At 54.3% G+C, this 16559-nt stretch overlaps 1 protein-coding gene across 3 annotated transcripts in view; it reads left to right on the top strand.

Moving 5' to 3' along the window:
* The window catches only part of TTC39A (tetratricopeptide repeat domain 39A), a 49131-nt gene that overhangs the window by 24416 nt on the left and 8156 nt on the right, over positions 1–16559 (top strand). For all 3 annotated transcript variants that reach the window (XM_070405094.1, XM_070405095.1, XM_070405096.1), the window contains exons 4-13: positions 763–839; positions 1927–1994; positions 3837–3901; positions 5740–5839; positions 7058–7123; positions 9143–9251; positions 9766–9833; positions 9913–9972; positions 10768–10929; positions 15813–15904. In XM_070405094.1, coding sequence (XP_070261195.1) covers positions 763–839; positions 1927–1994; positions 3837–3901; positions 5740–5839; positions 7058–7123; positions 9143–9251; positions 9766–9833; positions 9913–9972; positions 10768–10929; positions 15813–15904 — 867 coding nt within the window. The remainder of the gene's footprint in view (positions 1–762; positions 840–1926; positions 1995–3836; positions 3902–5739; positions 5840–7057; positions 7124–9142; positions 9252–9765; positions 9834–9912; positions 9973–10767; positions 10930–15812; positions 15905–16559) is intronic.

Below are 16559 nucleotides of genomic sequence, written 5' to 3'. Positions count from 1 at the left end.
TGGGGACTGAATGAAAATACAAGTCACAGGACCTGCTGTGTAATTGGTGTTCAGTATTGTTACTGCTTAAATAAATGAATCAATAGACCCTGAGTGTGTGTGCACAGGTGACTGTCATCCACTGGGCACACAATCATGCTTGCCCTAGGCCAGTGGCTGGCAAACTGCGGCTCGAGAGCCACATGCGGCTCTTTGGCCCCTTGAGTGTGGCTCTTCCACAAAATACCGACTTCTGCGCATGGGCCACGAAGTTTCAATCGCACTGTACGTGTGTGCCCGCACGCGGTATTTTGTGGAAGAGCCACACTCAAGGGGCCAAAGAGCCGCATGTGGCTCGCGAGCTGCAGTTTGCTGAGCCTCAGTTTGCCGACTACTGCCCTAGGCTATGCCCTGTGCTGGGTGCTGGGGTGCTGGCCACCCGGCGAATCACCAGACCCCGGCCAGTTTGATGCTCACACTGCCTGGTGGGAAGACAGGCATACACAGTGGCGTTCCAGTGTAATATAGGGAAGCTCAAGGGGTCCTGGGGGTTCAGCTGGAGGAGGTGATGCCAGAGCTGGTTTGTGAAGGATGACTAGCAGCAGAGGAGGGAGGAGAGAGGGCTCCAAGCAGAGGCAACAGCAGGGCCCGGGTGTGAGAAAGCCCTGGATCTAGAGAAGTCGCCAGGAGTTCAGTGTGTAGGGACCTAGGGGAGGGACAGGAGCTCACCTGGGACCCTCACTCACATTCCCTGAATGATCAGAGGCTCCTTCTCCTCTTCAGGTACCGGAAGAAGTCCTCTGTAACAGATTCCTTCAGCAACCTTGTGCACCGCCCCACCATGGATCAGTTCACGGAAGGTGTGGCACCCAGATGTCTTCTCAGCCCTGCTGGCCCCGGGCAGCCCAGGCCCAGGCCCCGGGAGGGGCAGGAAGGGCGGGTATCCTCCCAGTCTCGCTGAGGGGGCTGAGCCCTGGCCTGGTGCCGGGACACACATGGGTTTTGAGGAGTGGCTTTCTGGTTAAGGGAGAGCAAATAAGACTTTCTTGCCTGCTGGCATCACCTGCCGAGGACCTGGAAGACAGCGCAAGAGAGTCTGTGTGCTTTGTTCCTCGGGCCAGGGTGGCTGAGCACTGTGTGTGCAGTTAGGTTTTCTGGTTTATGTAGCAGTGATCCCGTCTGCCCCAGAGGGAATGACAAGGCAGCCGAAGGCAGTGGGAGATGGTCTGAGCCACGTGGTGTCTTTGTGGCCCATGCGACAGTCCTGGAAGTAGCAGCAGGCAACCATGAACCATTTGGGGCTCTTCAATATAGAGGCAAATGGCCTTCCCCACCTCGAGAGCCCTAGAAGGTTCCAGCAAGAAAGTGCATGTGATGGTGCCGTTCCCTCCTTCATACCTCCCATGGCTCCCTGCTGCCCACAGGACCAAGTCTGTAATCCCCCACCAGTGTTCAGGTCCCTCTGCAAGCCGCCTCTTCTTTCCCTGCCCCCCTCTCCCCCACCTCACCCCACTTCCACCTCCTGGGCCTCAGCCGTCCCCCAACATTGGGATGGTTTGGCTCTCCTGGGCCCTTTCCTTTTTCAACCCAAATGCCCTGTCTTCTGGAAAGCGTCCCTGCCGTGAGGTCTCCTTCCCTTGCTCCCACAGCTGCTTTGTTCATCTCCTTGCACAGCCATAGTGGGGCTTGGAGGACAGGAGAGCAGGCTGAGGGCCCTGTGCTGACATCTGGGTGTTGGGTGGGGGAACCAGGTGGAAGACCAGGGGCAGGAAATGCAAGCAAAGAATTCAGACCAGCGTGAGCACTGCAGAACCTGACCTGGGTGATGGGGTGGAGGGCGTGGGAAGTGGCGGTGGGGATGGGGGGGGGGGGGGGGGGGGAGGATTTGGCCCAAGCTTCCTGCCAGGAGTCCCAGGAGGCCACAGGGCTTTGGCTTTCTCCCCACAGAGGAAATCCACGCTGAGGTCTGCTACGCAGAATGCCTGCTGCAGAGAGCGGCCCTGACTTTCCTGCAGGTAGGAACCCCCTGCTTATACAAGCAGCCTGGGGCGTTCAGGAGGTGGGCCACCATGTCAAAGGCAGGAGGGTCTACAGCAGCCATGATCGGTTCCCTTGGGGTTCAACAAGGACTGAGGCTCAGTCACCCCAGCACTCCCAGCCCTGGCCAGGCTCAGTGGCAGAGGTGTGGGCTCCATCCGCTACCAGGATGCCCTTCCACCTCCCGGCTGCTGTGTTCCTGTTGAGGGTCACAGGGGATGACAGGCACGGGCACAGAGCCTGCTTTACAAGTTGACTTGATTCATTCAAAAAGCTGACTCATAGCATCTTCTACAACTACCAGACTGCGCATACATTACAGGTGTGTGGTTTCTGCATGTTTGTGCTTACAAGCATTGACATATATTATTTAATCTTCATCTCGCAGACCTGCAAAGGGGAGGAGCCACTGTCCCAAGGTCACATGGTTAGCAAAGGGCAGAGCTGGGATTTGAACCCAGACCTGGCCTACTAGGAACCTGCGCTCCTTACCCACGATGGTAATTAGAGAACCATCACCTCATGATTTTACCAAAAAGTCTGGGTTATAATTGTCACATATAATCATCATGTAAACATATATATTAGGGTGGAAAAGCACATATAAATTTTATTGTTGGGGTGCTGTTTAATTGTCTTTGCTATTTTTTCTATCTTTTTGGACTTTTGATGATTAGAACTGGATTTAATCCTAATCCTTCATTAGGATCACTGTAATAATTGCACCAGGGATGTCCTTTTGTTTGTTCTAGTATCACACATAATAAACGCTCACAACCCACCCCCCGCCCCCCGCCCCCACTGGAGAACACAACATTGCTAGCAAGTCTCTTCCCCTCTGGGCCCCTCCCACCCTGTGCCCTGCCTCCCTCCACAGGGGCAAACACTAGCTAGAGTTTTATGTTAATCACTCCCCATCCTATTTTTAAAAAATAGCCTTTTCATCTTCCAGTTCATGTCTGAACAGCATATTATGTTTTAGTTGGCGTCAAGCTTCGTAAGGCCTCAAGCTGTGTGGGACTTGCTTCCTTCACCCAATCCTGTGGCTGTGTGATGTTCGTTCTGTGAATACACCAGTTTGTTTATTCATTCTCCTGCTGAAGGGGATTTGGGTTGTTTCTGGTTCTTGGCCGCTATGAGCAGCGGGGCTGTAAACGTTCTCGAAGGCGACTTCCACATCCCATGTTCATCCATTTCTCCTGGGCGCACACCCAGGAGTGGAACTGCTGGGTGGGCTGTAGGTATTAGTGCTCTAAATTACAGATGTGATAAATACCAGCTTGTAAAAAACACAAACAACCCAAAAATGAGCGCCCCTCTTCCTTTCCCACATTCCTCCACGGAGAGGAGGCCCTGGGAACCATGGGGAGGGTCTCCCAGAACAAAGGGGGCATTTTGAAGGACTTGTTTGGTAAGCAAGACCCCATCTCAAGTCCCAAGGGCAGGGAGACCTGGTTTGGCTGACCTCTGACCCCCTCCCTCTAGGGCAGTGGTTCTCAACCTTCTGGCCCTTTAAATACAGTTCCTCATGTTGTGACCCAACCATAAAATTATTTTCGTTGCTACTTCACAACTGTAATGCTGCTACTGTTATGAATTGTAATGTAAATATCTGATATGCAGGATGGTCTTAGGTGACCCCTGTGAAAGGGTCGTTCGACCGCCAAAGGGGTCGCGCGCGACCCACAGGTGGAGAACCGCTGCTCTAGGGCCCCTCATAGAGCTGGACCTAGAGAGGGGAAGGCAGGGCTCAGAGTCTTGTATGATCTTTCTCTGGCTACCCACCCGGGCCCAGCTCTTAGCATCTCTCCCTCCTGCAGGATGAGAACATGGTGAGCTTCATCAAGGGTGGCATCAAAGTTCGAAACAGCTACCAGACTTACAAGTGAGTGGGGCTGGCGGGGTCCTGGGGCACAGCATCTGCTACCCTGTGCCTCTCAGGCTGCTCTGTGGGAGGCGGAGGGCACTGGCTGGAGGCAGGATGCCTAGAATGCTGTGTGACCCCGGGCAGGTTTCTGCAGCCTCAGGACCTCAGTCTTCTGGAATATTATTCCCCTGGTTTTCCTGGGTGTGTCTGTTGGTTCCCCTGACTGCTTACTCTGTGCCTGACCTTGAACTAGGCACTTCAGGCACAGATTCTGAACAAACAGCTTGGTATGGTGGGGGCAGGAGGAAAGAGTAATTTTGAGAATAGCAGAACTTCTACACACCCAGATGCCCCTTTCCCCCCAAAGCCTTCCTGACCTCTCCAGTCCACAGGGATGGTGTCCACATCCCCCCTAAGATGGAAGCAACCGCCCGAGGGCCAGGTCATTTCTGTGCCATCTCAGCATTGGGCAAGGCAGAGGCCATGTTTATGGATGAAAGAATGAAGACTCAAAACAGAGCACTTTTACCTAACATGGTATTACAAACATCTGTAATGCCCAAATCCAAAGAGCTCTGGAAGCTCATTCCCCCACCCCCAAGTTTGGCATTAACAATCATTTTCCATGAAAAGCTTCCTTGAATTGACTTGAGACTATTTATCATCTCTATTGCTCCCATTTAATGTGACCATTTCTCAGCAGAGAGTTGGAGTGTGACTGCAGGTACTGCTGGGTGTAACACACCATGCGTATGTGGGCACCCCACCCATGGTGGGTCTGTGCTGGAATTGTGTGAGGGAAAGCAGACGAGCATTCTGGCTCCTCCAGCCTCCCCACCAGCTGCCAGCGTGATGTCTCCAAAGCACAAGCCTTGTCAGGCCACCCCCTGCCAAGTTCCGAGGTTCCTCTCGCCTTAGAATAAGGTCCTGGGTCATGGCCAACCTCATTCCTATCTCACGGCCTTTGGACATGCTGCTCTCACTGCCAGGAACACTCTTTCCGTGCCAGGCTCATCCCTCCTCATCCCTTAGTTTTCAGCTCAAATGTCAGCTCCTTAGGGAAGCCCTCCCTGAAGCCCAGACTGCGTCAAGCCCCAGGGTTGTCCTTTGAGGCCGTCCTTACCGTCACAGGTCCCCTGGGGGTCTGTCCCCCGAGTGGGAGACTTGGAGGGCAGCAGCTGGGTGGCTCCCTGCTGTCCCTCAGTGCCTGGCGCAGAGAGGCCTCCGCCAGTGTCTGCTGATTAAAAGCCTTCAAGATGCCTAAGGCAGGGAAGAAGGCAGGCGTACCTTGAAAGCCTCTGTGCTGCCCCAGGCCGGCTGTGATATGGGCTTTGCACAGTTGGTGGCTGGAGAAAGAGCTGGATTCTAACCAGGAGACTCCAGGAAGAGGGGGTGTTGGAGTGAGCCCAGTGGTTCTCAACTGGGGGTAATTCCCCCCCATGAGACATTTTGTCTGTCACAACTGGCATCTAGTGGGTGGAAACCAGGGATGATGCTAAATATCCTACGATGCACGGGACAGCTCCCTCACCCCCCCCCCCCCCCAAAAAAGAATGATTCAGCCTAAAATGCCAGTAGTGCTGAGGTTGAGAAAGTGTTTTAGACAAAATGCAGAGCACAAGCAACTGCCTAGGTATTGGACAAGGCAGGCGCGCTGTGGCTGATATGGCTGACATTTAGGGGTGAGGAGTGTGATATTACGGAGGGAGAGGTGGTTGGAAATACCAGCTTGCTGGATTGCTGGAGCTGTTATAACTCTACTGCCGAGAGTTCTGAGGTCAGCTGGGAATGGGGCATTGTTAGGCGCAGCTGTGGGGAGACCCAGCCCCCAATATGTGCTTTGCTTCCCCCTGCAGGGAGCTGGACAGCCTCGTGCAGTCCTCACAATACAGCAAGGGGGAGAACCACAGGCACTTTGAAGGAGGCGTGAAGCTTGGTGTGGGTGCCTTCAACCTGGTGAGTGGGAGTGCCCCTGCCCATGTCCAGTGTCTGGGCTCAAAATGAATCTCCTCTGCATATCCCGCCGCACACACATGGTCTTTGCTGGGCTCCTGGCTCTGTGCCAACCCTGGTCCCAGCGGTGAAGCTGACCTTTGCAGCCAGGGGGTGCCCAGTTTGGGTGGGGGTGGAGTGGGTGCTGGCACTGGCTCCAGAGTCCCTTTTGTGCATTTCTTCCCAGGTCAAGTTGAAAGCTTAAAATCTACTGTAGTGGCAGGATTTATAGCACCAGAAATGGACAAACAGTAAACCAGGGCCTTTTCAGCCCTGGAGGCTGATGGTTAAACATGGACCAATGGCAGGGAAGGGGACAGGCCCGGAAACAGCTGATGACCCACAGGGACTGGAGAGCCAAACCCCTTCCTGGGGGAGTTGGGGAAGGTTTCATGGAGGGGGTAGTATTTGAGCTGGATCTTGAACCACCCATAGGTGGGGGAAGTTTTCTAGGCAGGGAAGGGCATCCTAGGCTGAAGGAACAGTAGGAGTTAGCAGGGAGGCTCAGAAAAGCCATGCCTGCACCTGGGAGGAGCGTGTGTGTGTGTGTGTGTGTGTGTGTGAGAGAGAGAGAGAGAGAGAGAGAGAGATGGGGTAGTGGGTAGGGGGTGGGAGCAGCTCTCTCCACTTCAGGCAAAGCCTGTTCTAAGAGCAGGCCTTGGGGCAGGGGTCCCGGCCCCACTCTGAGTTCCAGTTTCCTCATATGTAAAATGGGAGCTGGGATCCTGGGCCAAGAGCTGAGAAACACAGCTGCAAAGTGCAGTGGATGCTTTAGCAGGTTATAGCCGGGCCGTCCTGGCTTCAAGGACTGCCTCCACCTCTGATGAGCTTTGGGGCCTTGGACAGGTCCTGTCACTGACCTGTGCCTCAGTGTCCCCATCTGTCAAAAGGGTCAATGAGCCCTCTATGCTGGGCTGTTCTGAGGATCAAATGCAGTGAGAGCCCCTGGTCCAAAGTAGGGGTTCAGTATAGTAACGACAATAGCTAAGTGCAGGTCCCTTCTATGGGCTTTACATGGATTAATTTGATCCATCTGCACAGCACCCCCATGAGGTAAGGGCTATTATTATTCCCATTTTACAAATGAGAAACGGAGGCAGAGAGAGGAAATGTAACTTGCCCAAGGTGACTCAGCTGGGAGCAGCTGCCCCTGCACGTGCCCACCTGCTTCTGTTCCTGCAGACGCTGTCCATGCTACCTACTAGGATCCTGAGGCTGCTGGAGTTCGTGGGGTTTTCAGGAAACAAGGTAACTGCCTGCTTTCTGGGACCCTAGACCCTCTCAGCTCCAGGACTGGAACTCAGCTAGATGAGAGGCGGCTGAGGGGCTGTGGGGCCGAGGGGCCAGTTCTGGCTCAGCCCCCCTCGGTATGGGTTCCCTAGACAAGGCCCAGACCTCTCTGGGCTTCAGTCTACTCTCCAGTCAAGTGGGGCCATGAGCCCTGCCTGGTCCCCTCACAGGGTGGAGGCTCTGGGGCTAGGGTGGCTGTGAAAGGCAGCTCTGTGCAGAGGCCTGGGGCTTGTCTCCTGACAGGTGAAGAGCTAGAGCAAGTCCCTTCCTCTGGACTATCTTCTGGTCTGGGACATGCCCGAGAGAAGTCCTATTATGCATTAGGCCTTGAGGGGGGAAACCAGACTCTTTACTGAGGGCAGGAACCTGAGTACCCAGGTAGCAGATCAAGGAGGGCTCCCTGGCGGAGGAGGCTTCGCGTGAGGGAAGGAGCTTAGCCTAGAAGGCATGCCCTTCTCCCTGTGACATTGAGCCTCTTTTCAGTAAAACAAGGGCTTTTTTAAAACCAGGTCAGTGCCGGACCCGGTTTGGCTCAGTGGATAGAGCGTCAGCCTGCAAACTGCAGAGTTCTGGGTTCGATTCTGGTCAAGGGCACATGCCCAGGTTGCAGGCTCGATCCCCAGTTGGGGGCGTGCAGGAGGCAGCCAATCAATGATTCTCTCTCATCATTGATGTTTCTATCTCTCTTTCCCTCTCCCTTCCTCTCTGAAATCAATACAAATATTAAAAAGTAAAAATAAAATAAATAAACCAGGTCAGTGTTTCTCAAATTTGAACGTTTTCTAGCCCTTGCTGATTTTTGCCATGTGCACGGACCTCTGTATTATTAGTTACATATTATTTTTCTGAAAAATGGCTCATATGTTTTATTTAAATTTATTTAAAGTAAATATGCTACACAGAACACAATCATAACAGTAAATACTATGAGGACCAAACAATCTTACGAAAACCCAGTCTCTGCCAAGGCCGTTCCCTCCGTGAGGAAGGGAGCTCAGAGCCAGAGCGATGTTGAACAGGCCCAGCATGGAGCCCAGGCGTTCTCCTGGACACCGTCAGGCGGACAGATGGAGAACTGAGAAGGGAAGACCTCCCGTGGGACCCCCTGCTTCCTCAGGCCTGTCCGCGGACCTCGAAAATGGTCGCCACATGAGGTCCATGCCCCGGGCGGGAAAACACTGGTGGGAGGCTCTGAAAGTCCCTTTCAGTTTGTTTTCTTAAGAAGGCCCTTGGGTCACAAGTAGGATTTCAGGCTGATGCTGGGAGGGAAGAGCTTGAGAACGGCCGGCCGAAGCTCGCTGTGCAGCCTGCCTGGCCAGGAAGAGAGGTGGCGAGGCCAGAATGGAGGCGCCAGCGCAGGCTCTGTCTTTATCCTGGAAGTAGGGGAGCCATGGAGGGTGTGAGGCAGGGGAGGCGGATTGTACACTAGCAGGCACAGGAACATGGAGGACAGACTGAGGGGCAGAGTGCCGTCAGGCATACGGGTGGGGTCTGGCTTCTGCTCCTCCCCAGCCAGGCTCTGGAGCCTCCTTCTCCAGGGAGCCTTCCCAGACCACAATCCTCATGGTCCCATCTGTGCCCTGGGCCTGTGGGTTAGGAGTATTTGCCTCCTTGTCATTCCTCCTCCCCTTACCAGGCCTGGGGCTGCTCAGGGCCTCAGCACCCACCACCAGCCAAACAGGTGAAAAAGGGGAAGAATGGGCGGGGGGCTGTGGAGGAGGTGGGGACACCTACGCCCGAGCCTCCGCTGTGGCCTTGGCAGCAGCGTGTGCTCCCACAGGAAGGTGGCTGAGATTCCGAGAGGGACAGCCCCTTCCCCAGGGTGGCACAGCCTGGGAGCAGCTGACCTGGCCTCCTGGGTACGCCACCCTGACCCCAGCTCCAGCAGCACCTCCAGGCCCCTGTCCCTCCGTGGGCCCCAGGGTGGGCTTGGGGAGCCCAGGCCTTGCTGGCTTCAACCTGGCCTCTTGTCCCCAGGACTATGGGCTGCTGCAGCTGGCGGAGGGGGCCTCGGGGCACAGCTTCCGCGCCGTGCTCTGCGTCATGCTGCTGCTGTGCTACCACACCTTCCTCACCTTCGTGCTCGGTAGGAGTGCCCTTGGGGCCAGTGCAGGGCCTCTGGGGTGTGGTTGGCTCTCAGGGCAGGGGTCAAGAGGGTGAGGGGTTACACACCCTGACTGGGCCCGAGACTGGGGATGGGGCACTGAAACCACAAACAGCAGAGCCGCCTCAACTGTCCTGGGGCCTGTTGACTACTCACTTCCTCATAGTTTGAGTAGGTCCCAACCTCAGTTTTCTCATCTGTGAAATGGGGATGCCCATGCCCACCTTGTAGAGGGTGTGAGGACACTGTAGGCAGCTCCTTGGGGTTCTGGGCACAGCCTTAGTGGGCATGGACTCGTAGTTATTGAGCCCTGTGATATGCTAGAGGCGACATCTGCACTATCTTATTTAATCCTCACATCACTCTAGAGAGAAGAATATTACCCCCATTTCACAGAGGGGGAAACAGAGGCCTTGAGAAGCCCCTGGTGGGTTGCCGGGAGGACCACAGGAGCCCGTGGTGACGGTGACATGTGTTGTACCCCCACCTCCTTCAGGCACCGGGAATGTCAACATCGAGGAGGCAGAGCAGCTCTTGAAGCCCTACCTGAAGCGATACCCTAAGGTGAGCTCCACCTCCTGCCAGACACCCCTGCCCACGTGTGCTGCATGGGCCACACAGACCCACACGTGTGTCTTTGCAGGGCGCCATCTTCCTGTTCTTTGCAGGGCGGATTGAAGCCATCAAAGGCAATGTTGACGCCGTGAGTAATGGGGTCTCCCAGGCCAGCAGGAAGTCAGACGCACAGAGATATACTCAGGGACAAGGCCAGCTGGGAGGGGGCCCAGAGAGAACCCACAGCAGAGCAGGGGTGGGAGAGGCACTTCTGAGGCAGTCTGGGGAGAAGAGGGTTCTCACAGGGAGATTAGGACGCAGCGCTCCTGGAGAGGGAGATGCTGGTGTAAGGCAGGGACATGGGAAGACCCACTTACTCAGGGTGTGGGGACAGGCTGGACCTGGTGAATGCCAGGGGTGAGGGCTCCATAGAAGGGAGGGAGCCATCGGAGGGGCTGCGGAGGGGAGGACCACAGTCGTGGCAGAGCCCCCAGCACTAAGCCAAGGCCCAGGATGGACTCCGCAGTGTGGAGTCCTGGGATCTCCCGCTGCCCTGGCTGTGACTCCTCCGGCAGCAGGACAGATGCCCTAGATCCAGCTCACTCCGTAGGAGCTACGGAAACCTTTGGAGTTGGCTCTGAGGCACAGATGCTATTACACTGCTTTAACATTAACACTTTCCACTACCTGCTCTCCCTCCATGATAGCTCTATCCTGTCCTTTCACTTTGTGATGGAAAGACTAGAGCTCCAGAGAGAGGCAGGAACTGGGCCTGAGGCCGTGTGAGACTTGGGGGAATCATAAGGACTGGAGGCCAGTCTCCTGCACAGCAGTGGACCATGTGCACTGGAGCAGGCTGGGCCTGCAGTGGAGTTGGGTGGGTGCAGAGGGTGGGTGGGTATGGCCGAGGAGCACTGGAAAGCCGACCAGCAGGTGCCCACAGGCCGTCCGGCGCTTCGAGGAGTGTTGTGAGGCCCAGCAGCACTGGAAGCAGTTCCACCACATGTGCTACTGGGAGCTGATGTGGTGCTTCACCTACAAGGGCCAGTGGAAGATGGCCTACTTCTATGCCGACCTGCTCAGCAAGGAGAACTCCTGGTCCAAGGTGGGCTCACATCAAGTGCTGGGGGATCCTGGGGGACCAACCCAGATTGGCCATGGGCCCCAGACCGAGGGCAAACTCCTAACTGAACACAGATGTCCCAGCTGGAATTTAAACAGAACCATAACTTCGAATAGGACTCAGGGTGGGAAGGAACGCAATGTCCCCAGGGTGGTGAGGAGCAGAGAAACGTCAGAACTGTAATGTGTCAGTCAGGAGTTTTAGTCACACGGGACAGACACATGGCTAGCACTGCCTAGGTGAGAGCTGTCCGGTAGGACCTCTGCGCTGGTGGGGATGTTCTGTCCTGCACCATCCACACGGTAGCCACCAGCCACGTGTGCACAGTGAGCACCTGAAATGTTCCTAGTGCAACTGGGAAACCAGGTGTTTTCAATTTTATTTAACTTCAAATTTAAATTTTAAAAGTCACATGGGCTAGTGGCCACTGTATTGGACTTTGCTGGTCTAGAACACAGAGGCTTATTGGTTCATACAACAGAAAATTCTAGGCAAACTGACTTCAGGTAGGGCTGGATGCAGGAATTCAAATCGTGTCATCGGGGCTTAGTTTTTCTACCTGTACTGTGTTCTCTTCAATATATCTTTGTTGTACAGGCAGGTTCTCTCCCTGTGACAGGCAGGGTGGCCCTGGGTTGCCTGCTGCCAACTCATGTCATCCCTTTGGTTTCAACCCAAGTCCCACGATACAGCCTCATTGGTCTGCATAGATTGCATGTTAATGCCTGGAAACAGAGGGTGGGAAGACTGATGGATGGGGAGCAGAAGAGAGGTGGTTGCAGAAGAAAAATGGCGTGTTGTCCCCAAAAGAAGCATTTGGGGGATTAAATCGATGCCTGTAGGCAAAACAAAGCAAAATAGGTGCCCACCATAGGTGAAAACATAACATCAAGGTAAGTGGTGAAATAAGCATTAGCCATTATTACCATAGTAATGCTAGCACAGAATTCTGAACAGAGAGTTTTGGAATCATCATCAGCATCTAATCTGGCATTGGTAAATACTTAGCACATGTCTCAAAGCCTTTAAGTCCCTATTTCTCATCCCTCCCCACGTCTGCATGGAAGTCCTTCTTCGGTACCCCTGCCTGGGGACCAAACGAAAGGGAATTCCCTGGGTCTGGGGCGGGTGGGGTTGGGGAAGGGGCAGGGTGTCACTGAGCTCTCACCATGTGCCCAGCGCTTGCCATTTCCTCCACACCACACCCAGCAAGGCAGAAGTTATCTCCGCTGGGCACACCAGGGCTGCTGTGGCTAAGAGGGGGTGTGACTTTCCTGGCTCACACAGCTGTTGGTGACAGACTGGGTTTGAAGCCAGCTCTGTGAGACTCAAAGGCCTCTGCTTTTCCCTTGTCCCTCAAGTCTCCTGAGGAGGCCCAGCTTGCCCTGCTGCTAGAGGTGCTTCCTCAAGCCCAGCCCTATGGGTCCAGCATTCATTCCTCATCACTTCCCACTCCCAGTAAGAGCACAGACTCTAGGAACCTTTTGAACAGGTGACCTAGAAGCCTTCCTGTGGAGTAAGCTGGACAGCTGAGTCTGCCTACACAGGGAAGTGGGGGTGGGGGTGCACACAGCTGCTGTGAGCAGCAGAGGGAGGCCCAGGCCTCCCAGGTGTCAGGAAGTCTAGCTGGGTCAGCTCGGTATCCAGCTGTGTGACTTTGGGGTGGTCAGCCCCCACATCTGTCGTGTTTTCCTCAGAAGGGTTTCCTGTGAAAGTGGGGGTCGTAGCACCCTCAGTTCTGGGACCTCATTCATTCCTACTCTGCAGCCCTTCCACCACAGAGTCCCCCAACTCAGCTCTAGGGATTTGGTTGTGGCATCCCTCTCTGCCCTGTGGAGCCTTCGTTTCCCTCAGCTAGAAACTAGGTGGTGACGACTGCACGCCGTGCAGCAATGAGGGAAACGGGAGCTCAGAGGTAGCCCTGGGAAGCCAGCCACCCAGCCACAAAGACAGGGGAGGCCTCTGGAAGAGGAGACATCTGAGCTGAGTTTGAAGGAGGAGGAATTAGAGTAGAAGTGGAGTAAGTAAAGGACACCCCAAGTCAAGAGAACAGAAAGGTCAAAGGCTGGAAGTCAGGGTGCTGCTAAGGGGCACAGTGTCCCCAGGTGAAGGCTTGTGGGTAGAAGTGCAGGGGATTATGGAGAAACTATCCCCATTAAGCCACTGGCTGTAGCTGCTGCTTCTTTTTTTTAATCCTCACCGGAGGATCTTTTTTCCGTTGATTTTCAGTGAGAGCAGCAGGAAGGAGGAGTGGGGGAGAGAGAGAAGAAACACTGATGTGAGAATGACACATCGATTGGTTGCCTCCCACACATGCCCCTACTGGGGTGGGGATTGAGCCTGCAACCCAGGTTTCAGAATCAAACCCATGAGTCTTTGGTATAGGGGTTGGTGCTCTAACCATTGAGAAACACCGGCCAGGGCTGCTGGAGCTTCTTGAAGACAAGGGCTGACTGCACAGACCCTGGTAGAGTAATACAGAAACTACAGGGGTCAGGGAAAACAGATTCCTGTAGTTTCTGTATTAAGGAACTGGGGAGACAGAACTCCCATCAGAGGAGGCGGTTGCTGTTTTCCGTCAATGTGCCCCATGTATCCCTTAATAACTTGATGTCCACGGGTGTCACATCCACCCTACCTCCTGGTGACTCAAGGTGGGTGAGCTGACTGGGGGGAATAGAAGCCTCTTAGAGAAAGCCAACGGATAAGCCTGGCAGAGAAGGATCAATGACATCTTAGGCAGAGGAAAGGCACAGGCAAAGGCCTGGGGTGAGTTTAAGGGGTGATGGGGAATAATTGGCAGAAGAGGAGCCAGAAGAGCAGGTCAGGGAGGGCCCTGAGTGGCTGTTCAGGCTTTAGTATGACAGTGAAGGAACCCTTGATGCTGTGGTTTAGATTTGGGCTTTAAGAACTCCCTCCTGTGGTTGCTGGGCACCGCCACCTGAAGCTGAGTGCCTTTGATGTATTCTGCAAACGGCCCAAAGGCCAGTGTGGTTAGAATGATGTGAGGGAGGGGGACACAGTGGGAGATGAAATTGGAGAGGAAACTGGGGGAGACTGGATGGGGCCTTGCAGGCCAAGAGAGGGGGTTTGGGTTTTATCCTGTGTGATGGGATATCACAAGAACATTTCAAGGACGGGCTGATGTAATTTGACATAAAAAGATCTGACTGGCATGGTGTGGGGAATGGCTTGCAGGGGGCGGGAGGGGATGCAGGGAGATGGGTTAGAAGACACCATGTAAACTAGGACAATAGAAAGACATCTCTGGTGGCCTGGAGCAGGGAGCAGTGTGGAGGCTGGTGCAGTAATGGAGGTGAATGATAGCTCAAGGCCAGTGGGATGCAAGAGCTGGAGGGAAGGTAAAATCATGAAGACTTAGTGACTCAGTGCTAGTCAGGATGGGGAAGAGGGAAAAGGGAAGGATGACACCAGGGAGTTAAAGATGGGATGGGCAACAGGTTTCAGTGAGGGGTGATTCTTCTCACCACACCCGACAAAAACAGTTTTTCTGCATTTTGTGAAGGGCAGACTGAGGTGCCGAGGTTAGCGTAGAACTAGGAGTAGCCCTGGGCTTCAGCATGGGTGGGGCTGCCAGGTGGAGCTGCTTTCCGCCTTCCCCAGAGACTAGGCTCCAGGATGTCCTGCTCAGGTTCCTCCTCCACCCAGTACACTTCTTTCTGGGCTAATGGCAGGTGGGCAGGTAGTTCCTTGGCAGCAGCTGGGGTAGCAGGAGCTGTGGTTCAGGGCTCAGCCACTGGAGGGCAGCACAGAGCCAGGCTCTTCTGGCACTGGACTTAGGGGGAAGGAGTGCAGCTTTCAGGATCCCTGGGCGGAGGAAGGGGGTTCTGCACAGCCGCCCCCTTCCTGTCAGGAGTGACTGTGGATCCAGTGGCCCTTAAAGCCACACAAAGCTGGGGTCACTCCCAGCTCTGCCCCAAGCAGCTCTGAGGTCCCAGGAAGCAGAGGGTGCCTACCCTGGCATTGTCTTCGGGATCACGTGAGGTGATGTATGTAGAGCACCTAGCACACAGTAGGCAGTTCCACCAGTTCAGATAGCCGTGGCCCAGGGTCCTGCTCACTCTTCTGGCCTCACACCGAATTTATGCATCCCATACTTTATGCTACCTATCTGTATCTTGGTTATACACAGGCTCTGCTCAGCTGTTTCCCTTGCCTGGGAAGTCCATCCTCAGGGTCTCTGTGAATCTTCCTGTTGGCCTGCAGGGGCCCAGTCAGAAGTAATTGCTTCCCAGAAGCCCTTGCTGCCCGGCCTGCGTATCTCCATCCTAGCCTCAGCACTGCCTGTGCGTCCACTGGTTGCTTGAGTCGCTTCCTCTATTGCTTCAGAGTGGAGAGGGTGGCAGCTGCTTTCGTATGGGCCTGTCCTGGATTTAACCCCCAGCTCCAGTTCTCAAGCTGCTTCAGCTCCCTCAGTTTCTCCTCTGGGCCTGGGGATGATGTTAGCATCAGCCGTGGGCAAACTACGGCCCGCGGGCCGCATCCGGCCCGTTTGAAATGAATAAAACTAAAAAAAAAAAAAAGAGCGTACCCTTTTATGTAATGATGTTTACTTTGAATTTCTATTAGTTCACACAAACACTCCATCCATGCTTTTGTTCCGGCCCTCCGGTCCAGTTTAAGAACCCATTGTGGCCCTCGAGTCAAAAAGTTTGCCCACCCCTGGGTTAGCTTCTATGCTGGGCCAAATGAGGTATTTGTGCCAAATGAACTGCCACGTGGGTTGTGGCTTCCTCAGCTGTTTCCAAGGGCAGAGTAAGATGTGGTCTGCAGCTCCACAAGCCTCCACAGCTGCTCTGGGAAGGCGGGCTCCTCACACCTGACTCTTGCCCTGCCTCTCACAGGCCACCTACATCTACATGAAGGCTGCCTACCTCAGCATGTTTGGGAAGGACGACTACAAGCCGTTTGGGGATGACGAAGTGGAGTTGTTTAGGTGAGTTCTACCATTGCACCCCTCCATTGTAGGCTTCAGCCAGGGTCTATCCACCCTGAGCTGACAGCATCCCTGGCCTGAGCGCCCGGACCCTCCCCCAGGATTGCCCCACATGCCCGCCATTCCCTTCCACCACCACCTCCTGCCGCTGCTTATTAGAGCCCTTGGAGTCTGTTTGAGGCTTTCTTTCACCAAAGTGGTTTTGTCAACATCCTTTCCATTGAGCCTCTTTCGTCAGGTCAGTAGGACACTGAGGTCGAGAGACGTACCCTTGGCTGAGTTAACCTGCTAACACTCAGAGAAGCACACTGAGAGCCAAAGAGTTGGATCAAAACAAACAGGATTAAATCCAGCTGTTGCCATTTATCTGTGTCACCTCAGACAATCTCAGCATCCATAAAATGGGACTAACCTCTGCCTTGCAGGGCTGTTTTGCAAATCAAATAGATAATATATTTAAATAGCCTGGTGTAGGGCCTGGAGCCACTAAAGGGTGGCTGTTTTTATTCTTACCTATAACTGCTGTGTTTGCTTTTTTAAAAAAAATATATTTTATTGATTTTTTTACAGAGAGGGAGAGGGAGAGGGAGAGGGATAGCGAGTTAGAAACATCGATTCAGCTGCCTCTTGCACGCCCCCTATTGGGGATGTGCCC

Source organism: Myotis yumanensis, unplaced genomic scaffold, assembly GCF_028538775.1.
Source record: "Myotis yumanensis isolate MYYU_CA2020_CCGP unplaced genomic scaffold, mMyoYum1.0.hap1 SCAF_2, whole genome shotgun sequence".
NCBI classification, from domain to species: Eukaryota; Metazoa; Chordata; class Mammalia; order Chiroptera; family Vespertilionidae; genus Myotis; species Myotis yumanensis.
This window is presented reverse-complemented; position numbering and strand designations above follow the sequence as displayed.